Below are 26,612 nucleotides of genomic sequence, written 5' to 3'. Positions count from 1 at the left end.
TTATCCCAGAGATACCCTCGCACGCACATGCACACACACACACACACACACACACACACACAGATTTCAGTTCTCTTATGCACATGCATACACACACACACACACACACACACACACACAGATTCCAGTTCTCTCAGGCACGAGTACCATCCTCCCTACACCTGATCCTTCCTGTTCCCCTCTCTAGCCCTTCTCTCACCCTGTTCCCTACATCCATCCACTTTTGACGTCTGTTTTATTTCTCCTTCTCAGTGAAATTCAAGCATCCTTCCTTGGGTTCTCTCTGTTCCTTAGCTTCTTTGGGTCTGTGGATTGTAGCATGGTTATCCTGTACTTTATGGCTAATATGCACTTATAAAGGAATACATATCATGTGTGTCTTTTAGAGTCTGGGTTACTTCACTCAGGTTGATCTCTTCTACTTCCATCCATTTGCCAGCATATTTCATGATGTCATTGTATTTAATAGCTGAGTAATAGTCCATTGTGTAAATGTACCATTTTTTTTAAATCTGTTCTTCTAGATGTCACTCTCTAGTTGAGGGACATCTAGGTTGTTTCCAGTTTCTGGCTGTTACAAATAAAGCTGCTATGAACATAGTTAAGCAGATGTCCTTGTGGTAGGGTGCAGCATCTGTTGGGTATACGCCCAGGAGTATATAACTTCTATTGGGGTTACGTGTGGGCTTATTTCTGGGTCTTCGATTTGATACCATGCAGTTGTTATTACTGTTGCTCTGTAGTTTTTATTACTGTTGCTTGAGATCACTGATACCTTGAGAAGTTCTTTTAATATACACACTTGTTTTTAGCCTTCCTTGGTTTTTTTTTTTTTTTTTTTTTTTTTGGTTTTCCATATGAAGTTGAGATTGTTCTTTTAAGGTCTTTAAAAAGAATTGTGTTGGAATTTTGATGGGAATTGCATTGAATTTCTAAATTGCTTTCGGTAAGGATGGCCATTTTTTTCTATGTTAATTATATGGAACCATGAGCATAGACGATCTTTCCATTTTCTGTTATCTTCTATTTCTTTCTTAAAAGACTTTGAGGTTCTTGTCATACAGGTCTTTCACTTGCTTGGTTAGAGTTACACTAAGTTTTTATATATATTTTTTGTGGCTATTATATAGTTGTTTCACTAATTTCTTCTTCAGCCTGTTTATCATTTGTATAAAGGAGGGCTACTTTTTGTTTTTGTTTTTTAGTTAATTTTTTATCCAGCTACTTTGCTGAAGTTGTTTATCAGCTGTAGGAGTTCTCTGGTAGAATTTTGGGGATCACTTGCATATATTTTCATATCATCTCTACATACTGAGAGACCAGTTTATACACAAATCCAGCCATACTATCCATCTCTAGTTTTTTCCTTATAATATTGGATAGATATCTTAGTACTTCATGACATACAGAGATGTGCCTTAACCAGCTCCTTACTGACAAAGTTTTATATTTTCAGTTTGTCTTTAAAACAGCATTGCAGTGACCATGCTTAGACATTTGTCTTTGTTTTGAAAATTCATTATTGAAGTGCCCTCAGCTGTTTTCAGCTACAACTCTGATGCTGTCAGGAGTAAAGTAAGACCTTCAGGAGGGAGGCAGGTTGTCAAGTAAGAGTGAGATTACACCCCTGCCTCTAGAAGTTTAGGGTCTTGAAGCCTGATGTTTGTGGGTGGAAGGATGGTCTGCAGTGATTATTTACAGGGAGTAGAGTTGAAAGAGGTGTGGTTTATTTACAGAATTTCTCAGACACAAGAGTAATTTGCTCTTTTCTTACTGCCATTTGTTCTGTGAATGAAGTGGGAAAAAAACAAAGGGCAATAAATTGGCAATAATTTAATGTTTTCTAGGACACCAACTGTGCAACTTACTAATCATAAAATCTTTATATATTCTCAAAAAGTGTGGACTCCAAGAACCTTTATGTATGTGAACTAAATAATATTTATTTAATAATAATTTATTTTTTGTTCCTTTCCCACTAGCCATGTTTTAAAAATACTTGTGACTACATCTTTACATGTTAGCATAAAATTTTTATGAAAATATTCTCTAAAATATGACATTTATGAGAAAGGTATCATTGTTTTACCTTTTGCAGAGCTCTGTAATAACTGGCAGTAGACATCAGCTAGCTTGTCAGATTGCTTTCTTCATTCAGTTTGTTGGGTTTATTATTTAAGGTAAATTAGGAGTCCAAAAAGCTAAACCCCGCAAACCAAATTCGGTTTGCTGCCTAACTGAATAAATAGTCCACACACCAAGAATGGTGTTGTGTCTGTTTGGCTTTTATTGTTTGTTTGTTTGTTTGTTTGTTTAATAGTGCTGGGAATCAAGCCTGGTGTTTTGCACGTGCTAAGCAAGTATTCTACCTTTGAGTGTATCCATAGCCTAGGGTACTTTTTATTTTTTATTTGGTTTGGTTTAGTTTTTAAAGGCAGGGTCTCATATATTCCAGGCTAGCCTCAAACTCGCTGTGTAGTCAAAGATTAATTTTAAACTTACAACCCTCCTGCCTCCACCTCCTGACTACCGAGATGATAGACATGTACCACCACACCCAGTTGATTCATGCAGTGCTGGAAAATGAGCTTTTAGCAAAGGCTCTGCAGCTCCTAGAGCATTTTTGTCATTAAAAATCAGAAGAAAGGCAATTTTTTTTATTTTTTCTTTATTAATTACACTTTACTCACTTTGTATCCCCTCATCCCGTCCCAATCCCTCCTTCCTCCACCCTCTGCATGCATGCCCCCCCCCAAGTCCACTGATAGGGGAGGTCTTCCTCTCCTTCCTTCTGATACTAGTCTATCAGATCTCATCTGGAGTGGCTGCCTTGTCCTCTTCAGTGGCCTGGTAATGCTGCTTCCCCCTCAGGGGGAGGTAATTAAAGAACAGGCCAGTCAGTTCATGTCAGAGACAGCCCCTGTTCCTATTACAATGGAACCCACTTGGATACTGAACTGCCATGGGCTACATCTGTGCAGGGGTCTTAGGTTATCTCCATGCATAATCCTTGGTTGGAGTATCTGTCTCAGGAAAGACCCCTGTGCTCAGATTTTTTGGTTCTGTTGCTCTCCTCATAGAGTTCCTGTCTTCTCCAGATCTTACTGTTTCCCACTTTCATAAGATTCCCTGCACTCTGCCCAAAGGTTGCCCATAAATCTCAGTATCTACATTGATAGTCTGCAGGGCAGAGCTTTTCAGAGACCCTCTGTGTCAAGCTCCTGACTTGTTCCCTCTTTTCTCCTTCTTCTGATGTCCAGCCTCTTCGCCAGAAAGGCAATATTTTATTACACATGAAAATGCAATGAATTTTCAAATTTTAAATTTAAATTTAAATTTAGTGGTCATCAGTAAACCTGAACTGGGTCAAATAGCCAGCCTCATTTTCTTACAAATTGCCTCTGACAGCCACTGAACTATAGGAGCAGAATTGAATAATTGCAATAAAGGCATACAGAGTTTGAGAAATTTACTATCTGGCATATTAGGACAAATAAGGTTTAACAACTCATGAACAACGCAAAGAAAATCTAGTCTCACATGGTAAATGGAAAAACTACTCTATAGTCATTTTAGGTATTGTGGATATTCTTTGGTAGCACATTAAAACCCAGATGTAGTTCCTAAAAAGTTAGTTGCAATATGGAAGCTGAAATTAACAGGGTTTTTTTTTTTTTTTTTTTTTTTTTTTTTTGTATCATAGCATTATAGACCATTTATTTGTCTTATATTTGACTAAACCTCTTATGTATAGATGAGTTCATATCACACTATAGTGGTTATTTGTAACAGTCCAATTCATTGAGTTAAGCAGATCTTTCTTTTTTAAAATTTATTTTTTATTAATTATAGTTTATTCACTTTGTATCCCAACTGTAGCTCCCTCCCTTGTCCCCTCCCAGTTCCACTCTCCCTTCCTCTTCTCTACCCATGCCCTTCCCCCAGTCCACTAATGGGGGGGTCCTCCTCCCCTTCCATCTGACCTTAGCCTATCAGGTCTCATCAGGACTGGCTGCATTGTCTTCCTCTGTGTTCTGGTAAGGCTGCCACCCCCCTCAGGGGGAGGTGATCAAAGAGCCAGCCACTGAGTTCATGTCAGAGACAGTCCCTCGCTAGGGAACCCACTTGGATACTGAGCTGCTATGGGCTACATCTGAGCAGGGGTTCTAGGTTATATCCATGAATGGTCCTTGGTTGGAGTATCAGTCTCAGAAAAGATCCCTGTGCCCAGATTTTTTTTCTCTCTCTCTCTCTCTCTCTCCTTGTGGAGCTCCTGTTCCCTCCAGGTCTTAACTATCTCTCCCTTCTTTCATAAGATTCCCTGCACTCTGCCCAAAGTTTGGCTATGAGTCTCAGCCTCTGCTTTCATACCCTGCAGGATAGAGTCTTTCAGAGTCCCTCTATGGTAGGCTCCTGCTCGTGCCCTGTTTTCTGCCTCTTCTAATGTTTGTCCCGTTTGCCTTTCTGAATGAGGATTGATCATCTCACCTAGTGTTCAGAAGCAGAAAGACACACATGATATATTCTCACTTATAAGTGGATATTAGACGTATAATGTAGGAAAATCCTACTAAAATCTGTACACCTAAAGAAGGTAAGCAAGAAGGAGGGCCCTGGGCAAATATCGTCTATTCACTGTCAGAAAAGCCCATTTGTTACTATCATAACCTTTTTGTCAGAGAAGTTGGTAAATGCTAAGAAGTCTTTAAGCTTTTGGGCATATATGCATAGTTCTCAGGATTATACTCTTTCCTTGAAAGTTGATATTGAAAAATGTATCTGCCTCATTAAATCTAAAGAGTTATGTTTTATCAGCAGTTCATTCCAAAAAAGAAGGAATGTCAGTGTTCATGGAAAAACTCAGGAGCAGTTTCTTCAGTTTTTCCATGGTCAAATGAACAGTTGGTAAAATCATACTTCATTATGTGTTCCTGTTGATAGGGGTCGTATTCAAAGCTCTGTAAAACTTGGAAAATTGAGGTTTAGTTGTCTATTGATGATTATTAATATTTAATATTGACTTACCTTTTAGTTAAACAGCCATTATTCCTAATCAAGCTGTATACCTAAATCACAAGGCAGAGACTAGGACTTACTTATTCAATTAACCTAGAGCACAATGCTGGGCAATAATTACTCCATCCTAAACCTCCAAGCCTGCATACATTATGCTTGCTTTTTAGTCATATCTTAGGTTCGGTTCATTTCTCCTGATGTTTCCCAGTCCTCTCCTCTTCGATCTCTCCTCCCATTCCTTCTTTTTCCTCCCCTCCAGACCAGGTTGTCCCACCTGTTCTCTCCGTTGCTCAGCATTGCCTGGTGCTTTTTATTGGCAATACAGAGAACAAATGGTAGTGTGTTTACACAGACGTGAGACAGGTGATGTAGAGTAAGTGTCACAATGCAGTGTTCAGATTGAAATGAGATAGTAGGGTAGAGAAATCAGCCTCTGAATGAACAAGGGTAAATTGTATACATTCCACAAGAACATCATACCAACAGTTGTCATTGAAGTTCTTTGTGTTTCAAGTATAATTTTAGAGATACTTTAAGTTAAAGTTGAAGTAAAATTCAGAGTAGAATATGATATCTCAACATGTTTATAGACCATTTTAAAATTATAGCATAGATTTGTAGCTATCTCATTTCAGTCTAAAAACACCAGTGTACGTGTTGTAATGAGAAAGCATAGGTTTCAGGGTCTCAGCTATATAGGTCAGTGATAGGAAGAGCATGTATTTATCATAGACAGGGCTCTGGGTTTGAGCCTCAGGTGGGGCTGGGGGAAAGCCTAAAGCAAATACAAAGACTTATATTTCATCTGGACTTGTTGACTCCACTTTTTGCTCGTAGATAGGTACTCCTTTTGAGGTATAGGTTTATGGATACAGGAAGGTTTTTAGAGAAAATATTAGTGAATTGGCAGTTTTCAAAATAATTCCAAAGGAAACTGAAGAACTGAGTTAAAATATATGTAATGTGAGACATAAGAAACAATTGTAGACACACTGGACAATACCCCATTGGGGATTAGAGCATCCCTAAACTCACTGGAGCAGAAAACAGAAAATGTAATCTTTCAGTCTCCTTGCTGACATGTGCTTTGGGAAGCTGACAGGAATCTGTTCCCCTTATCAGAGAATAAGTCATAGCCCTCTTCCATCATTATCTGCCCAACGTTTTTCCTTCTGTTTAAATCTAACTTGCCTTTTTTTTTTTTTTTTTTTTTCATGAAAAGTTAGGAAGCCATGATATCAGGTAGACTATAAATAATTTAAGTATTATCTGATAAAGCATCTACTTTGGGAAAGGAAATTGATACTATAAATTACCACCTGTGTAAAAATTGTCTATTAGTTACTCATAAATAAATCAACCAAACTAAAATACATTGTTGATGGGAACTCTCTGTGTCTGAATTGCAGATGTGGGGGACCAGCCGGGTGAGGTAGGTTACTCAGGCTCTCCTGCAGAAGCACCTCCGAGCAAATCACCCTCAATGCCGTCACTGAACCAGACCTGGCCGGAGCTGAACCAGAGCAGTGAGGTTAGCAAAGTTGCCCTTTCATTGCTTAACATTAGCTTGTTTATGGGAAGAAGTTTCAAACACAGTCGTTTCAGCATAGGATTCCTGCAGCACACACACAGCATAGGATTCCTGCAGCACACACAGCATAGGACCTCAGAAGGACAGTAACAGAAATAGTATTAATTGTGTGGCTTGTGGGATTTTTGTACTGTGTACACTGTCCTATGATTGCCACCGTGTCTCCCCAATAAAGCCTTGAATGTTGGGTGGGGCAGATGCATCAAAGTGGGAGTGACTTAACTAGATCCCATGTCCAGGCAGGTTAAAGAGCAAAATTTGGACACAGTCTTTCACTGTCTCATCAGCAGCTATGTCCACTGAATCTTCACAATTATATAACTAGGGTGTATATAGGATATATTTGCAATTTTGGCATTGAAGTGATGCAAGAGACAAGTCACTAGTGCAGCTTTCTGCATGAAAAAAATATTTTCTATAATCCAAACTGCTTTTAGTTTTATTGAATACAAAATGTAGGCCAGACATGGTTGTATACAACTTTAATCCTAGCACTTGGGAGGCAGAGGGTCTGTATAAGTTTGAGGCCAGGCTGGTCTACAGAGTGATTTCCAGGATAGCTAGAGCTATGTAGAGCAACCCTGCCTCAAAACACCAAAAGAAAAAATAATAATATAAAATGAAGTAATTTTACCATATTAATCTTGACCAGAGGTAAGCAAAAGAGAATAGGGGCAAACGCAATGCTTCCCAACTTTGTGGACAGCAAGACAGCACTCTTAGAATATAGTGCAAGGGCCTAAATACTCCATTCTGATAGCCCTGAGGTCCTTCTGTAACAGTTCCGTGCTCTAGAGAACTTTGCTATTAGCTTTTTAAAGAAGATTTCTTTGTCAACGAAATTTTGTATCTACAAAAATAAATGTGTTGACTTTGAGGGGAAAGTAAGCTTTTGTGCTTTTCTGTCTTTTAAAGCCAGAAAAGTATTTTGTTAAAGTCATGCTAGTTAATTTGGGGCTCCTGGAAAATAGAGAACTGGCAGTTCTGTATGACTTACTGTTGCCTTCTAAAGACTTAAGTACAGCCAAAGTGGCTCTGCTATTGCACCACTGCCTCCTGTCAGATATAAACCTGTTAGTGTATGTGATTGTGAAGGGGAGGCAGTAAGCTTTGTAAGAATTTGCTGGTAGAGGAGGCTTATGGAGAGTAGGGTAGGCATTTTTAAAGCTGCACTTAGATTGTGGTCGTTTTTTTTTTATATTGTTTAAAAAAAACTTAATATTGTTTAAGTTGACAGAGTGCTGTTAGCCTATTGTTGATGGTTTGTACATAAAAGCAACTCTTCCCAAAGTGTCAGGTTTCCAAGTTGATCTCCATTCTAAAAGAAATTAGGTGTGATTTTGAGAAGATGGGGATAAAAGTACTTTTCGGTTCTGATTCCAAGTGCATGCATTAGCCCTCTCAAAAAGTCCTACCAGGTTTTATTTTATGATGATTTTATAATTTATAAATTAAATCATAAATGACATATTTTTGCTATGCATATTTTGCTATGAAATTTATGCTATGCATAAAAAGCTAGTAAGACAATGATTTTAAGATGTTTTGGTAATAGGTATTTATGTTACTTGAAACATAAATTTAGATTATATTTCCCATAAACTCTTAATATTAGTTCAGTATTTATTCAGCATTGATGCATATAAATGAGGCACTATAAGAGAAAACACTAAAAATCCCTAGCTTTTTAAAGCACTTTTGATGTGCTTGTCTGTTCAAAAAAGGCTCTTCACCTAATTTAATTTCTTAGTCCCCCACAACACTCCTATGAGGTGGGTATTACTAATCTCATGTTGAAGATGGTGAAACTGAAACACAGATTATGTAACTCAGCCAAGTCTATACAGCCCAGCTAGGATGCCAGTAGTCAAGTGCCAAAACTTAGTGTCGTTTAACTACTGTACTTGCCATGAAAATGAGACACACTGCCTCCCAGGGGGGCTTAGTTCTCAGGTGAGCTGTTTTCTGTAAGGCAAATAATTCAGTTCTTTCTAAATCCTTGTAACAGTAATTATTGAAAAAAAAATTAATACTACCAAATTTGTCAAATCAGTTCCTGATGTGAAAGCCCATGATAAAAGTGAACTGTCATGATGAGCTTTAGTCAAAACTGTAAATTAAAGTTTTTCTTTATGTGTTTTAGTTTTCGTATTATAATAAGCTGTAGGAAAAGTTGTTGAATGCTTTTATTAGTCATTTTTGTAGGTAATTTTCACCAATATTCTCATTTGTTACAACTTAATTTCTGCATATCTACTTACTTTATCACTATTTAAGCAGAAACTTGAACTTTGAAGCATAAGAGTATATATAAACTGAATTATAAGAAGGACTGTGGCTAGCGAGGTAGCTGTGTCTGCGTGTAAGCGTTCATGTGCACATATTGTATATGTGTAGATGTTTTTAAGAATCAGGTTTAAATAATAGTTTCAATACAACTTTGATGAAAAAATTCTGTGTTGTTACGAAGATCTCAAATGGAATTTACTATAATTAATGTTGACTTATCATTTCACCTTTTTTAAGAGGTATGATATTTCTTTGTGTACCTCTTTTAGACAAGTAGTTTTTTCTGTGCATCTCCTGTGTATAACACATACTCAGATGCTTGATTTGCTTTCATGCCCGGCCGCATTCTGATTTTCCTAGCATGGGGAGGGTGCCTGATTGGCAATTCTGTCTTGTGATCTGGCATGGCCCTGTTTGTAGTGCTGATTGCAGAGGTTGACTTGCTAAAAATTGACAAATAAGCTCAAAACATTATTAGTTACAGAGTTCCTTGCTTTTTATGTCTTATATTTTATTAAATATCTTTGCATATGTTTAAAATATGTGCACGTACATAATGGAATCATCTTTCAGGGGTCGCACTGTCAAGTCGCACCAGTTGCTTCATTGGCTTCTCTAGATCAGTGTTTTAACCGGAGTTTGACTAGAATTTGAAGTTCAGCATTGTTCCAGTCAAGACAACCCCTGTGCATTTCTACTTGCTATTTCCATAACTTAGGCTCTGTTTCCTTTCTGGTGTTTTGAGTGTCAATTTTATAAAAGTTTTAATCTCATCCAGAGATGGCATTTTTTACTGTATATTTGATTATGAAGGTATTCACCTTATTGAACAGATGGCCCGGCATAGATAAGTAGGAAGTAATTGTGGGAATTAGAAACTACAGAATTTTGTTAGTCCTGCTAAATGCAGCTTGCAGTGCAGCCTCTGAACAACTTTGCTAAGTCCTCTCCAGGGATCTTCTTCTGCATCTCCCCGTGCTGACTTGTCTCTCCTCTGTCTGTTCAGCAGTGGGAGACGTTTAGTGAACGCTCTTCAAGCTCACAAACTCTGACCCAATTTGATTCTAACATTGCACCAGCTGATCCTGTAAGTCAATCACTTAGCTTGCTTGTTTGAAATTAATTTATTAACCCAATTTCCATCATTATGGTTTTTAGCTGATATGCATGATTCAGTGTAGTGCTTAGAGGGAAATTTGACAGGCCTTTTGATTTTTGTGTGCTCAATAGTGAAAGAACATTTTTGTCATTCTTTTTATTTTGTAGTTATTTTGGTGAGAAAAACTTTGTTTAAAACCTGGTACATGTGTCTGTAAGGAGTATTTTGTGACAGTCGATTTGGTCAGCCATGTTACATCTGCTAAGTGTATGTTTTATTAAACACATACTGCTTGTTTCAGTGCAGCAACCTTACATAACATTTTATTTGCATGTTTATACATCATGTAATTTGTACTCTGTAAATATTTATGCAGTGTCATTTTAAAAATAGTCACAATAATGTTCCTCTTGTTTAATTAGTGTGCTGAGTTCAGCACAACAGAAGCAAACTGATAGTTACAGGTTACTCCTGTGCAGTAGAGCCTTTGTCTTGTCTCCCTGTGATTTTTCTGTGTCACTTTTTAAAAAAAAATGCTACAAAGTTCATGTCCTGATTTTTAAAATAAATTCTGTCTCATAGAGTTATACTCCACCTGTTTAATTTTAAGTTTCTTTTAGGGTTCCCCCCACCCCCCAAGACAGGGTTTCTCTGTGTAGCCTTGGCTGTCCTGGACTCACTTTGTAGACCAGGCTGGCCTTGAACTCACAGAGATCTACCTGCATCTGCCTGCCTGAGTGCTGGGATTATAGGCATGTGTGCCTGGTTAGTATCTTTTGGTTTAGTTTTGAGACAGAGTTTCATGCAGCCCAAGCTAATCTTGAACTCTGTTCATGACTGGTAGAAAATATACCAGTATTGTTCTTCTCATATCTTAGAAATAAAGTCCAGGTTAATGAGTGCCAACTCTGGTGTTAAACGCTTTATAGCTCAGCAGGGAATGGAGACACATGGCTGTACTCCTTAGCACTTCAACACTTGTGACCAGTGATTCTAGGTTACATTAAGGGACTGTCTCAGTAAATCAGGAAAAAGCCCCAAACTTTTTATATAACTCAGTACTTTCCATTACTTTCCATTACTCAAAGAGTGGCTTGAGACTTTGAGAAAAGAAGAGATTTTCATTGAGATTTTAAACTTGAATTTATTGATGTCTGAATTTGGTCGAATTAGGTGATACTGTTAAATACTTATCTATCTATAATATTCTTTCTTTTATGATAGTAAACTTAAATCTTTGTTGTCCAACAGATTCCCATTCTCTCTTTAGATTCCCAAGCAGAACGTTCTACTTTCAGTTAATTTGGCCTCTTATATTAGTGTCTTATACTTCATTTAATAACTGAATATTTCCTTTCCATAGACCACAGCCTGTAGCCATAATCTCAAATGACCCTTTACAAGGCTTGTATAAACAAGGATTACAATTAAGTGAATCAGAGCATGTGCAGACAGAATCACCATGGAAGGGTGAAAACAAAAACCAACAGAAACACACTACTGTTCTAATAGAAATTTCACATTTTTATGGTAGAGAATGTTTAATAGAGTGGTTTTAAAAAATAAAACTTTCATAGTTTTTCGCTGAGTAAAGTTCTGTGAAAGCTTCGAACTGCTGTAATGGCACCTGACACCTGTACATGGTGCTACACTTTTTACACAGGCAGCAGCTTCACAGGCACATTGAGATGGCAACAAATTAGCCTGTCAGAGTTTTAGTGAAACTGAAGTTCTGGTAGCTCATTCCCGTGAACCTGTCTTCTTTTCTTGAATGATTTATCAAATTAGTGGTGTCCAGTATAATATGCTTCTCCTAAGATGAATATGATCAACACACCAATGAAATTCTAGCCTGATGTTACTTTGTCCTGATTTATACCTGTTCCTGGATGCTATAGAACTGAGGAGTTCAGCATATAAAAAGAGTTAGCTTGATCAGCTGTTAGGGCCAGCCAACTTATCTGATTAGAAGATGCCAGAAGCAACATTTCAGTCTTAAACCACCATACTGGTTGTGATAATTATCATGGTATATAGCTGGGCAAAACAATAGGCAAAGGAAGGATTTTTGCTAATTCAGTCCATGGGGTTTGGGGAAGTTTTGGACAAAATTTAAATTATTTGTATGATGAATTTTTGTTAAGCTTAAGGACCCTTTTATCATTTAAGAGGAAAACAGCAGAGCAAGAAGCAAGCTGTAACTCAGTGGTTCTCAATCTTCCTAATGCTACAACCTTTTAGTATAGTTCCTCGTGTATGGTGACAACCAGCCATAAAGTTATTTTCATTGCTACTTCATTACTGTAATTTCGCTGTTTTGAATTGTAATGTAAATATCTGTACTTTATGATGGTCTAGGCAACCCCTGTGAAAAGTCGTTCAACCCTCAGGTTGAGATCTGCTCCTATAACTCTTGGTAGCAATTAGGAAGAAGGAGATGGAGAAGAGGAAGAGTAAAGCCATTTCTGTAAGATAGGGTCTAGAAAGCTGGCAGGTTCTGCAGTGGAAGCTGGCAAGCAGCTGTATGGTGGGAGGGGAGGAGACTTCAGAGCAAAGTGAATAGTTTCCACCCGTCTGTATCATGCATGCCCAGACGTTGTCCAGTAACTGAGAGTAAAAGAGAAAGCAGAAAAAGGAAAAGTTAAACTTTTATGAAAAGTGGGCAGGCTGGTGTAGGAGGCTCTGTACATAATGCCCTGTATGTCCTGATTGAAAGTGGGAGTTCACAAAAGTAGACAAAGGCCTTTCTTGCAAGCAGAGGGTATCATGAGCAGGATAAGTTCTGTGCAGTGACGGCATATGGTACTCATATGTGTTGGGGGAGGGTGGGGATTAAGGAATATAGTTGAACCTAAATGGAGATGTTTTCGCAGACTAGACTAAAGAGATCAGCTTCACTTGGTTATCAGCTGGATGCTAGCACTGAGTGCCAGGATAAGATAGGCAAGAAAGGGCAGCTGTGGAAGAGGACTTAGCTAAGACTGTGAAGAAGTGATGGGTCAAAGGGACAGTGAGCTCTTAGCTCTAGAAGGGAAAGCAGGCAGGGGTGGATTAGATTGAAAGGAGAAATGGGATGGAGAGCATGTACAGGATGAAGAGATGAGCATAATTATGACAGTATAAAAGAATTCTGAAATATATTAGTTAGGCACCCAAATACATGGTACAGATGTGCAATTGAAAGTGCCTTTTGAGTAATTTGAATAGATAGAAGAAAGTGAACAGAACCTGCCTGCTACTGGTTTTTGATAGTGGTGTGATGGGTTTTATGTTTTTTGATTTGGGGACAATAGATGAGAACAGAGAGAAAGCATGCCCTTTTATTCAAGGTACTTTTACATATTAAAATGAAAGCTTCCTGTCCAGCTGCACAAGTCACAAACATAGTAATACACTAATTTGAGGGTAGGCCTGGTCATCCATGTCAGGCTTATCAGTGTTTTGTTGTCTTTTGCGGGCAACAGAACTCCTGGATTAAAGCCTTTATAGGCCATCAGTAGCCAGTAGTTATGTGTTCCTGAAAGCTGATTGGCTGGTACAGACTTAGGATGCCTTTTGACAATTAAGGCTTAGATTTTTTTATTACATATTTTGTGTGTAAATAAAAATATGTAATAAAATAATTAAATAAATAAACAATAAGATAAAATAAAAGCCAATACAATTATCTGGGCATGGTGGCTCACACCTTTTGTCCTAGCACTTGGGAGTTTGAGGCCACTCTGGTCTACATAGAAAGTTCCAGGCCTGCCTGTCAGAACTACATGATGAGACTGTGGTGTATGTTTTATTTTTGTATTGTTTTAAAGGTAATGAAAGATTTATCGTTTGAAAAATATAATAAATTTGATGTTTTAGCTAATAACAAGAGCATATAAAGGGGGCTAGAGATAAGGCTCAGTATTTAAGAGCTCATTCTGCTCTTGCAGAAGACAAAAATTTGGTTCCTATCATCTAAGTTAGGCAACTTTAGGGGATCTGATCCCTCTGGCCTCATGCACATACCCACACAAGATATAAGTCTTGCTTACTTTTCTGTTGCTGTGACAAAGCACCAAAAGCAAGACAATTGATAAAAGAACATTTTATTGAGCTTACAGTTTTAGGGTTTACAGTCCACAATGGTGGAGCAAAGACATAGCAGTAAGTATTCAAACATATGAGCCTATGGGGACATTCTCACTCAAAATCACCACAATACACAATTAAGAATAAAAACAAATTCTTAAAACATGAAGCGAAAATTACAGAAATAAAGTTAAAAGTGGAAAATCACTTTAGAGAGGAATAAATAACCCTTGTTAGCAATTAATATATTAATAATTAGAATTATACAATTAAAAATCTCATGCAGTGAATGTACTGAAAATTCTGTATCCAAGAGAGCAGTCTGTGCAGAATGGATGAGAGAATACCACATATAAATGTCTAAATTTGGAACAGGGAAGTATATAGTTTGTAAAAGCACAACAAGCACAAACTATTTTAATGGTTATGTAGACTAAATTAGATTTAATTAGTTACCAAAGCTAAGTATATTAATCACATGCTGGAAAATGATATAAAATGTATGTTTAAAAGCTGTAGCATTTAGAAACAAACAAACATAAAAGATATGTGCACAAGAAACAAGGAAGAAGTACAGACTTGCTCAAATCATCAGAAAATGCAACTAACTATAGTGAGAAGCCACCAATACTGACCAGGTTAGCGAAAATGAAACGATGACAATGCAAAAATAATTTTTTTAACTAAGATAACATTACTAATAAAGCCATATTTTATAATTGTAAGTATGACCATGTCTTAAATGTATAATTTTAAATAATCTTTGAAAATACAAGAAAAATAAAAACTTTCATCTATGTATAACACTGATGTTTTAACTATAATTTTAGAGGGACAGGGAAATGGTGGTTCAAGTTTATTGGTTATATACATGGATTCTGGTTAAATTCTCTATGAATAGTGTGTTTTGAGGCACGTGTGCACATATGTGGAGATCAGAGAATAATATTAGTGAGCCCATTCTCTTCTCCCCCTATGTGGGTGGCAGGGATGTAACTTATATCATAAGGTTAGGCAGAAAGTTGCTTTACTGGCTGAGCCATCGCACAGGCTCCAGTTAAATTCTCACTGGAATAGGAACAGGAAATTGCTCTAAATTATTTTGTCCATGTAATAGCTATAACAAATTTGTTGTGAACTGTTTAAGTTTTGAGATGTTTAGAGTAAGCCAATGAAGCCTGTCAAATAAATTTATTGTTCACTCGGTTTTATCACCAGAGCAGTGTTGATTGTAAGCTGAAGGTCAGTGACCTGCACTACACTTCATTGCATTACTAGCTATCACCTGGAAGGAGCTTAGGTTCCCATGAGCTGATTCCTTCCTCATAGGAGGAGCCACGTCCTCCTAGCGTGGCTTTCAGCTCCTCTGAAGCCAGGATTTTGATCTGGTTCTGGCTGCTCCCCAGAGGGTCTCAGCCACAGAGCTAGGTTCCTTCCTATGGACTTCTTTTTGCCTTTCTTCTGGTTCTAGGAAACTTATCTTAGCCTTTACTCCTTCCTTCATTTCTCCTAGAAGCCACTACCATCAGCTGTTTTACTGCTCAAAAATTGCCTCTCAGGAACCGTAGACAGATTTGATGTGTTACAGCCATAAAATATTGCCATATTAGTGTGGGGGTCTTTCTTGATCCTTTAAAGTCCTGTATTCTTGTGAGGATAGGAAGCATTTGTCATATCTACAATTGCAGTAGCCCAGACTTCTAGTTATTTTGTTTTATAGGTTAAAGAAAACAAAATTTTCTTGAGCAGTTTAGTAAAAACAATTTTCAGTCTGCCACTTAGCTTTTGAGTTCTCATGAAATATTTTAATTTACCTCAAAGGTTAACATTTATATAATCTCATTAGATTATTGCAGTTTGTTTTCAAATATTGTTTTGAACTATGTTTTTAATAAGTGGATTTCATAAAATTCTTTAATCATTCATTTTAAATTATGAAATCAAATTATTCATGTAAACTTGATTTTTTTTTTAAATTGAGCTTTTAATTTTTAAAGACGACACATTTGCATTACTGTGAATGAGAAAAATGTATGCAGGAGTTTTTCATGTTGTTAGTCTTCAGGATCCCATGATTCCTAATGCGAAAATCTGTATTTACTTCATTTGTCTCTAGGACACTGCTATTGTCCATCCAGTTCCCATCCGTATGACTCCGAGCAAAATCCATATGCAGGAAATGGAACTGAAAAGAACGAGCAGTGGTAAGGAAGTTGCCATCAGGCTGTTTTAGCTTGAGCTTGCTGCTAGCATTTGAAGGTTTTAGTTTCTTTCATAAATGATGATTTTTTTTTTTTTTTTTTAATGAGGCAGAGTCCCACATTATAGCCCTGGCTGACCTGAAACTCACTTTGTAGACTAGGGCCATACCTGAGTCCACAGAGATCTGCCTGCCTCTGCCTCCAGAGTCCTGGGAGCGAAGGCCTGCACCCACTTCTGACTAGCAGTTGCTTATTTTCCTTTTCGCCTAGTAATTCTCTACAATTGTTTGTACCCTCAAGGCACAGTTTTAGAAAGGAAACATCACAGTTTTAAAAAGGAAATTGTTCTAAGTTATAAAGCTTTAAAATGGGGATGTTTAGGGGAAAGATTTTACAAAATAAGGTCATTTGAAAATGAGATACTTCTGGTAATCTGGAGTCAGGTCAGAAGAGGCCATTGGACGCCATGTAACTTAAGTTATAGGTGGTTGTAGCAGCCATGTGGGCTCTTGCTGTGTGACCCAGGCTGGCCTCAAACCTTGATCTTCCTGCCTGAGCCTCTCAACTGCTGCAGTCAGGTGTGCGGCACCATTTCCAGCGTAGTTACAGTTTCTCAGAGGCAAATATATTGTCTAAGTCAGCGTTGACATCGTCTATAGCCCAGATTTTGGGTGGTTTGTTACCAAATAAATTATCTCCTATTGTGGAAGATAACAAAAATTTCTTTAAACAACTTTATATTCAGTTTTATTAAAAATATTGTGTTGTCTTATGATACTTTCATAATTTCTAAACAAAGTCTCATATTGTAATTCAATCTTTTATGTATTTTATCAATGAAATGTCTGTCTCTTGTATTGTTACCTCCCAATTCTCTATTAGATCATACTAATCCCACCAGCCCATTACTTGTGAAACCATCTGACCTTTCAGAAGAAAATAAAATCAATTCATCAGTAAAATTTCCTTCTGGAAATACAGTAGGTAAGTGAAAAATATATCACTCATTTGATTTTGTTAAATAAATTTAAAGTCTGAGGAAGTGAAATGCGTATCTGTGCTCACTGCATTAAATAGGGGACTGTAACTCTTCAGAACCTGTTGCCCTGTGTGTGGTGAGTATGTGAACCTTGTCATTGTCGCCTTCTTCAAGGCAGGGCACCTGTTGGTCATCACTCTTGTTTTTACGTGGGCTCTTCCCCTGATGTTTCTTTCTCTGTTTCTCGCAAAACTTTGGGGATGTATTCATTGATTCAGCATGCTAATTGGATACTGTGTGCCAGGTTCCAATGTAGGGAGTGGGATTTAGCAGTAACAAGTCTTCGTGTGTATTGGGTTTTATAAGGGTGATTTTGGTTGGATGGGTTAACTCTTATGTGAAAAGAAAGCTAATTTCGTCTAAGTTAATTTCATGGCTAGAACTTAAAAGCTGGAAAGAGGAATAAGTGTCATTTTAAATGAGAACAAAGAAGGCTTTATTAAAAGCTAACGTTTGTATTAAAATTTGGAGATGAGTGACAGCTCTGTGACTTTTTGGAAAGAGACTACTAAAACACAGGCAGTAGCAAGTGTGCAGCCCTTAGGTAGGAAGCTTGGGTCTACAGGCATTAGAATTGAGTCAGGTGGTGAGCAGAGGTGACAGTAGAGGGAATAGGGAACATTTTTCACTCTTAGTGAGTGGTGTGAAAAGTCACTAGAGAGTTTTTCATGGAGGAGTGACAGGGGACCCGCCCTTCCTTTTTAAAATATCATTCTGTCAGTTCAAAAGCAGGCAAGCACTGAAATAGGAGATAGTTGTGATAATCCAGTTACAAGAAGATGGTGGGTTGGGCTAGAGTGAGAGTGGTACAGGTGGTTAGTGGCCAGATTTGGGACTATACTTTGTAACCTCTGTAGGAAAAGACTAGTCAGTAGAGGGCTTGCTTACCTCTATGGCACAGCATTGGAGAACAGAATCAAGGGTTGCCTATGTAGCTAAGGGAGAACAGAAGAGCTACAGTAGCAAAGAAAGCTCCTTTTATCCAGACATAGTGCCACCATTTCAAGAAACAAGCTTCCTGTTCTTAATCTCGTATGTGAAAGTAGCTGTTTTCCACTACATAACAACTTATACCTACTATACAAATAAGAAAATGATTATTCACATTCTCAATGTCTACAGTTAACCATTTTATTGTCTACTTTAAATCATATTTTGTAAACAGAGTGAACAACAGTAATCTCAAAATCCAAAATAGGAAATACTTCAGAATCCCAAACTTTTTGGGTATCGAAATGATATCACACCTGAGCGCTTGACAGATTGCAGTAAAAACAAAGTCACACTGCAAAAATGGCTGTGTACATGATGGTAGATATGGAATGGGTATATATTTAGACTTGGCTCTGCTTTCTGGGTAACTCATGTCTATGCAAATACTTTAAGTCTGAGGAGGGGAGTAGAAACCAGAAGCATTTTGGTCCCAAACCTTTTCATATAAGAGATATTCAGCCTATAGTTACATTTGTGTTTGAGAAGGAATTGTGATATAGATATAGATATAGATGATTTTTGTGATTGTTTCATTAGATTATAACTTACTGTTTATCAGCAGATGGGTACAGTAGTTCAGACTCTTTCCCTTCTGACCCGGAGCAGATTGGGAGCAATGTAACTCGTCAAAGGTCAGTATTTATATCAAGAAAACTGTTAAACTCGCTTTATTCACTTTAATAGTTAAAGTTACTTAGGGCCAAGCACAAATTATTTGCTCTCTGAAAGCTGTTAAATATATATTAGGTTATGTAATAGACAAATATTTTGGTTCTGCTTGTTAAAAAATAAAAAGGAACCGTATTGTTAGTGTTGTTTCATTTTATTTGTTTTATGAAGTGTCTAAAAAGAGCTAATAACTTCTTGGAAGTAGATACTAACATAGTCCTTTGGTGTCAGTAGAAGAGTGAAAGTCTGCATGATGATAGCATGCAAGTCTGTGGCAAGTACGAACAAAACTTTGTTTTAAACACTCAAAAGCACAGCCCAACAGGAGCTACCTGCTCACCCTGTAGCTTTATAGGCACAAACAATTCATGGCATAAGCAAAGGATAGATGGAGGAGGTTTGTCTGCATGAACCTTACCATCTGCTCAAACATAAAATAGAAGCATTTTTTTATTTCTCACATTTTACATATAGTGAAAATTCTTTTGTTATATGCCTCTTAGAGAGAGTTGAACACCCCTTCTCCCAGATTTCCAAGGAACTTAGAAAGTCAGAAGACCAGGTTTCCTTTCTTTGATGTGTGGAGTTCTTCTGTATTTCTTAGATTTCCAGTTATTTTGGAGTTCATATGTGAAGATCTGTTTTCCAGAATTGTGGAGTGCCTTTTCAGAATAAAAGTCTCCCTGGAGCTAGCGTAGTAACCTCCAAGTGGGTAGTTCTAGTTACATCACATAACTATCTCATAGTATAGCCAGATTCTGTCCCAGCTTACTACATTCGAGCTCGAGCTGTTGAAAAATAACCATGTAGAGATTCTCTTCTGAAAATAGCTCTTCAGGCTAGTGTTGCCTTCAGTTGAATGAGAAGCATCACTGATCTGTCGTCTTGATGAGGTCGTGTAGACAGTAACTTCAGATGTTTTACAAGTTTGTTAATGACTTTATAAAGCGTTATTTGGCACATCAAGTAACTGTTTGTTTCAGACACAGCATAGATAGTGCTGCTTTTATTATTTGTAATACCTTCATACATACTGCCTAAAAAAGTGTCATCCTAATAAGTTGCTTGGCTGTTCAGCCAAGTATGAATGCTTAAAAAGGGTCAAGCTCCAGTGTTAACATAACCAGTTGTGACTGGTGAATTTTGCAGGTCTCATTCAGGAACGTCACCTGATAACACTGCGCCACCACCTCCCCCTCCAAGGCCACAGCCCTCTCATTCTAGATCATCATCCTTAGATATGAATCGGACCTTTGCAGTTACCACAGGTAGGGAGGGTTAGGGAATCATAATATTCATTAATTATATTAATATACATTGTTTTAAAGTTAATCCAAGGTTCAACTTTTTTTTTTTTTTGGTTTCTCATAATATGTCTTTTAGTTTTTTTACATTTAAGAAAAATGTAAATGTGGATTAAAGACATCAAATGATTCCAATGTTCAGGAGGTAGAGGCAGTCGGATCTCTGAATTCAAGGACAGCCAGGACAGTTCAAGGTCAACTACAGACCTAGTTCCAGGCTAGCCAAAGCTATGCAGAGAATCCATATCTTGGGGAAAATAAAATATAAAATAAAATAGGAAGGAAAATGTCAAATAAAAAAGTTTTTTAAAGTGGGGAGAATGCTGTTTTCCTAAGGACTAAGGTGTGCTTGTTAAATAAATAAATGAGCGAAGTTGAGATGCCACATAAAAACTTACTGATGTGGTTACATCAGTGTTGTGGGGCACTGATAAGTCTTAATTTACTAATAGAAAAGCCATGGCTCCAAGCTTTTCATGTTTATACAACTATAGTGATTGAAATCAAAATGCTAGAGCAGAGATGGTGTTTTATTCAGTATGATTAAAAGTTGTAATAGTGAGGGAAATGTAAGTTTATTGGAACTTTGAGCCAATATGGAAGTATTAAAATTGTTTACATGAAGATGATAAGTTCAGGTTAACAGAAAATTTTAAAGACTTTCGTCTGGTACCTAAAGAATAATGAGAAATATGGAAGAGAAAAGCAAGAACAGGCTACTGTTAGGGAAATAGGCAGGTGTTTGTTGTCAGCAGTCCCTCATGGAGCGGAGGTGAGTAGAGGAATGAGGTCTGAAGAGAGGCCATGAAATTGGACCAGTAGGCCTTATGTAGAGCTTTTGGTTTGCGTTTTGTTTTAACACCATCTTATGTGGCCCCAGCTATCCTCAAACTCACCATTGTTGCCAAAGTTTCTTTTGAACTAACTTCTCATCCTCTTGACTCTACCACCCAAGTTCTAGAATTATAGGTGTGAGACACCGTCTCTCCTAGGTCAAACCCAGAGTTTGAGTCATGATAGTCTACCAGTGAGCTACAGCTTCAGCCCCATTTAGAGCATTTTACAAGATAATAATTGCCCTTGAAACATTCCCAAGTGCTCTTCGAAGTGTTTTGTCATGCGGTCATTTACCTGTCTCTTCTCCAGCAAAGTAATTATGTAATCACTAAAGTGGCTCATGTGCTCTCGCAGGACAGCAACAAGCTGGGGTTGTTGCCCACCCTCCGGCAGTGCCTCCCAGACCTCAGCCCTCACAGGTAATTCCCAGTGCTCTAAAATGGCAGCTCCTGGAGGCCTTGGGGTGAGTCTGTGCCTTAGACCCTTTGTTCTATTTATAAGTGTCTCTGAGGCGGACACTTAAGTCAGTATAGTTTAGAAGGTAAGGGTTTCAATAATTTGGATTACTAAGAAACAAATAATGCTGTCCTAAAGGGTTCAGCAGAAGAGCAGTAAGCTAGAAGATGGAGCTGTCTAATAATGTCCTGGGTCCAGCACTGACTCATAGACAGAATCCACTGTAGCTCCCTGGACATTTGCATCCTTTCTGAGACAGAACTGAAGTGCTGCAGTAGACATATTTATAGAATACTTGGGGACAGCCTTGGTGGTTGGTAAAGTTAAAGAGCATATTGAGAAGATACAAGTGAAATGAAAGAATTAAGAACCAGAAGACAAAAAGTTACTTGCTGCAGAAAGGGCATTCCAAAGAAAAAGAATGGCATCCACAGAGGCATAAAGTAGCTTGGCATCTTAGGCTTACAGAAAGCCAAGTTCAATGCAGATTGATGATTGTGTGCAAACATCTGTGTGCAAAAATCTGAGATATTTGCTATCATGTCCTACTATATGAAGAAGGCCACACCGTGACGCTGGTGATGCTAATAAAGTGCTTGTTCCTTCGTTCTAACCCATTGTACAGGCACCCGGTCCCTCTGTGCATCGCCCAGTGGATGCTGATGGTCTAATAAGTCACACTAGTACCTCACCTCAGCAGATACCAGAACAACCAAATTTTGCAGATTTCAGCCAGTTTGAAGTATTTGCTGCATCAAATGTCTCTGAAGAGCAAGACAATGAAGCCGAGAAACATCCTGAGGTCTTGCCAGTGAGTGTTGTAGAGTTCACCTAATTTGTGACAGTCTCCTCCCATATATTATAAAGAGGACTCTTGAAAAAGCAGATTAAATTAGCAGAGGCAGCAGTGAGTAAAACACCTGCTGCTGCCTCTTTTGGGGGATATGTATTCCCTTGATCTATACTGCTCAGCTACTTTATTGGCCTCTAACATCTGATAGTTGCAGTACAATATGTAGCAAGATTCAGATGTTAGGCCCAGGGGTAGGTGTGACAACACACATGTCCTTCATGCTACTCTGGGAAGTTAGTGTGAATTGATGAAGATGTCCATAGAATAAGAAAGAGACCATGGTTACAAAATCCGCACACTTCAGCAGCATACACACACACACACACACACACTGTCAAAAACAATACCATGCTAAAACTTAGTCTTCATAGACTCTTTCAGGAAAGCTTAGTTTTTGTGGTAAGAAATCTAATGGCATTGGCTGTACAAATCTCTGATTTAAATTTTTGAAAATATGTATGTGGAGTTGGAAGGAGAAAAGTAATATTGACATCCCCATCCTCATTGCTTCAGCTGTTGCAACATGTTAATCTGACTGGCATCACCTAAAGGTTTCATGGGTCTGACCCACAGGGAAGCTCTTATTGGCAAACGCTAAGCTCCCCTGGCCTACTAGGGGAGTTGACTATATCTAGAAAGGCTGTCATGGCCTTGGGGCAGAAGTGAATGTGCCAGGGGACTATCATTTCTTTCCTCTGTGACTTCCCAGTCACCGAGCCTCTCAGCAGCCAGCTGGAGGTTCCGTGCCACAGCTGCATCTCTTCTCTTTCCTGCTCTCAGATATTGTTCTCCAACTTCAGTGCTAGAGAAATTCATCTGGCAGGGTGTCTCAGACTCACCTCAGATTTCCTATTAGAATGGACAGCTCCTAACATCTTACTCTGTTACATGGTCTGTGCATAACTACATATAATTATATAGTAATGAGATACTACATTCATCCCTAGGCTGAAAAAGCTTCTGACCCCGCAAGCTCTCTTCGGGTCGTCCAAACAGACAGTAAAATTGAAGAAAAGACAGCTGCTAATGTTCCTGCCAATGTGGTATGAAAAGTCTTTTTATAATGTGGACAGTTTTGTGTGTGTAAGGCTCTGCCAAGATGCTTGTTAGAAATGATAATAGCTAAGCCAGGTGTGGTTGACATGCACATCTTCAGTCCAGCCCCAAGGAGGCTGAAGCAAGAGGGTCACGAGCCCTGCCTGGGCTATGTGGTGATAAGCATTCACTCCTGTTTTTCCTTAACTGTTGCCACAGATACATAAATTGTTTTAAAATAAGATGAGTAACCTCCTTTTTTAAGAGCAAGTGGCTTTAAAAAGGCAGTTGGTGTTAGCAAAATGCTAATTAGGCATAACTATCACTCAGAATGCTCATTTCTCTTATCTTTTAGAGCAAAGGCACAGCACCTCTGGCTCCACCACCAAAGCCTGTTCGAAGAAGGTTAAAGTCAGAAGATGAATTACGGCCAGATGTCGATGAGCATACACAGAAGACAGGTGTCTTAGCTGCTGTTCTTGCATCACAGCCTTCAATTCCCAGGTAATCTAAGTTATTCCTCAGTACATTTAATTACTAACAATAAAAGCACAATAAAAATATCAGACAGAAAGAAACAGGTTAGTTCTTTAGTTAAACAGAAGTTCTTAGTTGAAACCCAGACCCCACGTGGTGGAAGGAGAGAAGCAGCTTCACAAGTTGTCCTCTGGCTTCCATACTCATGCCATGCATGTGGAGGTCAACAGGCTACTTTTGGGAGTTGGAGCTCCTTTCATGTTGGTTCTGGGGATCAGACTGGGGTCATCACGTCTGTGTGGCAAGTGAGTGCCCTTACTACCTGGACCTTCATACTGGCCCAGCTTTTACATTTCTAAGAAAAGAGAAAGAAAAAAATGCACATAGCAGGAATAGTATGGCCACAAAGCTGAGAAGATTCATTGCCTGGCTGTTATAGAAAGAGCCTATAAGTGCTTGGTCCAAACTAAGCACTTCATGAATTTGAAAGAATAATTGCAGTAATTAAAATAGCAGCTGTGATCGTGGGCTTCAGAAGCTTATATCTTCTTGGTTACCATTGAAACAGCAAGTAACGTTGAGCTCTGCTAAGAAGTTTCTTTTCTGTGCTTGAAAGTCAGGGGCATAAAAAGGTTAATGACAGGAAAGAAATGAAGGGTGTTTTTGCCCCTATGTCTTCTCAGATCCGTGGGGAAAGACAAGAAGGCTATCCAGGCATCAATTAGACGGAATAAGGAAACAAACACTGTTCTGGCCAGGCTGAATAGTGAATTGCAGCAACAATTAAAGGTAATGTCATTTCTGAATCTTAGTTTCATTAATGCTACACATTTCAGTTTTGGGGAAATTGAAGCTGATCCAACAGCTTTTGCCAATACGTGAAACTTTGTTGAAGAAGAAGCTTGTTGTAGCTAAAATGTTGTGTAATCCATTGAATCTTTTGATACTAAAGGAATTTCTCAACAGAATTCTAGTGTATGTACATTATTTTATCCTGCATATATGACATCACTATTCCTATAACTTTGCTAACTTCATGAAGAAATTTAGAGAAGAAAAGTGGACTTGATGCAATTGTGCTGTTATCTGTTTATCTTTTGATTAAAGACAAATTCAAATTCAGATTCAGTAATAGGAACTTAAACCAGTCTAAGTAAGACAAAGAGTGAGAACACTGAAATCATCTTGTATGTGAAAAAAGAAGGCAAACCTTAAGTCAGAGTAAAGTTTCATGGGCCAAGGAGGTGGGTTAGCCAGGGAAAGTGCTTGCCCTGCAATCCTGGTCACCTGTGTTCGGTCCCCATAACCCATGGTGGAAGGCAGGCGAGAACTGACTCCCGACGGTTCTCTAACCTCTCCATACAGGCTGTGGCATGTGTGCTTACACACATACAGTCTCTCTCTCTTCCCCCACTGTCTCTTTGTTTATTACTGTTGATATTAATAACAATGATAATTTCAAAGACTTTGAATGCAAAATAAATCTTTTCTTTTTTTAATTTTATTTTTATTTTTATTAATTATACTTTCTTCACTTTGTATCCCCCCATAAGCCCCTACCTCCTCCCCTCCCGGTCTCACCCTCCCACCCCCTTCTTCACGCATGCCCCTCCCCAAGTCCACTGATAGGGGAGGTCCTCCTCTCCTTCCTTCTGGTGCATGGAATCTTATGTAAGAAGTGGGAAATAGTAAGATCTGGAGAGGACAGGAACTCCACAAGGAGAGCAACAAAACCAGAAATTTGAACACAGGGGTCTTCCCAGAGACTTATACACCAACCGAGGACTACGTTATGCATGGAGATAACCTAGAACCCCTACACAGATGTAGCCCATGGCAGTTCAGTGTCCAAGTGGGTTCCATAGTAATGGGAAGAGGGACTGCCTCTGACATAATCTGATTGGCCTGCTCTTTGATCACCTCCCCCTGAGGGGGGAGCAGCCTTACCAGGCCACAGAAGATGACAATGCAGCCACTCCTGATGAGATCTGATAGACTAAAATCTTTTCTTTGTAGAACTGAATTTTATAATGAGATCTTGGATCAGGTACCACCACCAGAAGAAAGAATTCATGCTAACAAATTCATACACATTTAAGACTTTATTAAAAATTTTTGTAATAATACCCGCTACAATTACTGGCTTTTCTAACAATTAACCTAAAAGTACTTTTTTACCTGGTTCTGTCATGAGAAATGGCTTAGATTTAGTAAGATCATGTTTTTCTATTACGATTATATAAATTGCCTTTCTAAAGTGAAATATATTTAGTGAAATAAAATATGTATAAATAAAATATGTATAAATCACTGTCTCTTTTTCTTGACAAATACAGTTGTAATCATAAAACAGAACTAGTGTCAGTTTTCTGTCTACTTTAAATATAACTTGGACTTTGCATCTTTTTCAGGATGTTCTTGAGGAGAGAATTTCCCTGGAAGTTCAACTGGAACAACTCCGACCATTCTCTCACCTCTAAGCCAATTGCCGTTAACTGTGAACATGCCCATTTTTAAGCAGTTTTGGGTTCAGAGCCTATTTGGAAACCCAAACATTCAGCTCACTGCTTAATTGAACATTAAATTTTATGATTCTGTTTTGCCCTCTATGTTCACCATTGTATTTAAGTATCTTTTATTTTTTAATTTCAATAAAAGGGTCAGGAGGACTTTTTCTGGAGGAAA

The 26,612-nt window shown here is 38.2% G+C and overlaps 1 protein-coding gene across 6 annotated transcripts in view; it reads left to right on the top strand.

Moving 5' to 3' along the window:
* Reps1 (RALBP1 associated Eps domain containing 1) overlaps positions 1-26,612 on the top strand; it is a 78,273-nt gene extending 51,661 nt beyond the window's left edge. For 2 of the 6 annotated variants that reach the window (XM_021644514.2, XM_021644511.2), the window contains exons 9-20: positions 6,426-6,547; positions 9,903-9,983; positions 16,180-16,267; positions 17,147-17,248; positions 18,856-18,928; positions 20,115-20,233; positions 21,461-21,525; positions 22,188-22,373; positions 23,363-23,458; positions 23,806-23,954; positions 24,611-24,716; positions 26,339-26,612. In XM_021644514.2, the coding sequence (XP_021500189.1) occupies positions 6,426-6,547; positions 9,903-9,983; positions 16,180-16,267; positions 17,147-17,248; positions 18,856-18,928; positions 20,115-20,233; positions 21,461-21,525; positions 22,188-22,373; positions 23,363-23,458; positions 23,806-23,954; positions 24,611-24,716; positions 26,339-26,407 (1,256 nt within the window). In that variant the 3' untranslated portion in view covers positions 26,408-26,612. The remainder of the gene's footprint in view (positions 1-6,425; positions 6,548-9,902; positions 9,984-16,179; positions 16,268-17,146; positions 17,249-18,855; positions 18,929-20,114; positions 20,234-21,460; positions 21,526-22,187; positions 22,374-23,362; positions 23,459-23,805; positions 23,955-24,610; positions 24,717-26,338) is intronic. The other 4 variants (XM_021644512.2, XM_021644513.2, XM_021644516.2 and 1 more) reach the window with 4 other exon arrangements.

This window comes from Meriones unguiculatus, chromosome 3 (assembly GCF_030254825.1).
Source record: "Meriones unguiculatus strain TT.TT164.6M chromosome 3, Bangor_MerUng_6.1, whole genome shotgun sequence".
Lineage (NCBI taxonomy): Eukaryota > Metazoa > Chordata > Mammalia > Rodentia > Muridae > Meriones > Meriones unguiculatus.
This window is presented reverse-complemented; position numbering and strand designations above follow the sequence as displayed.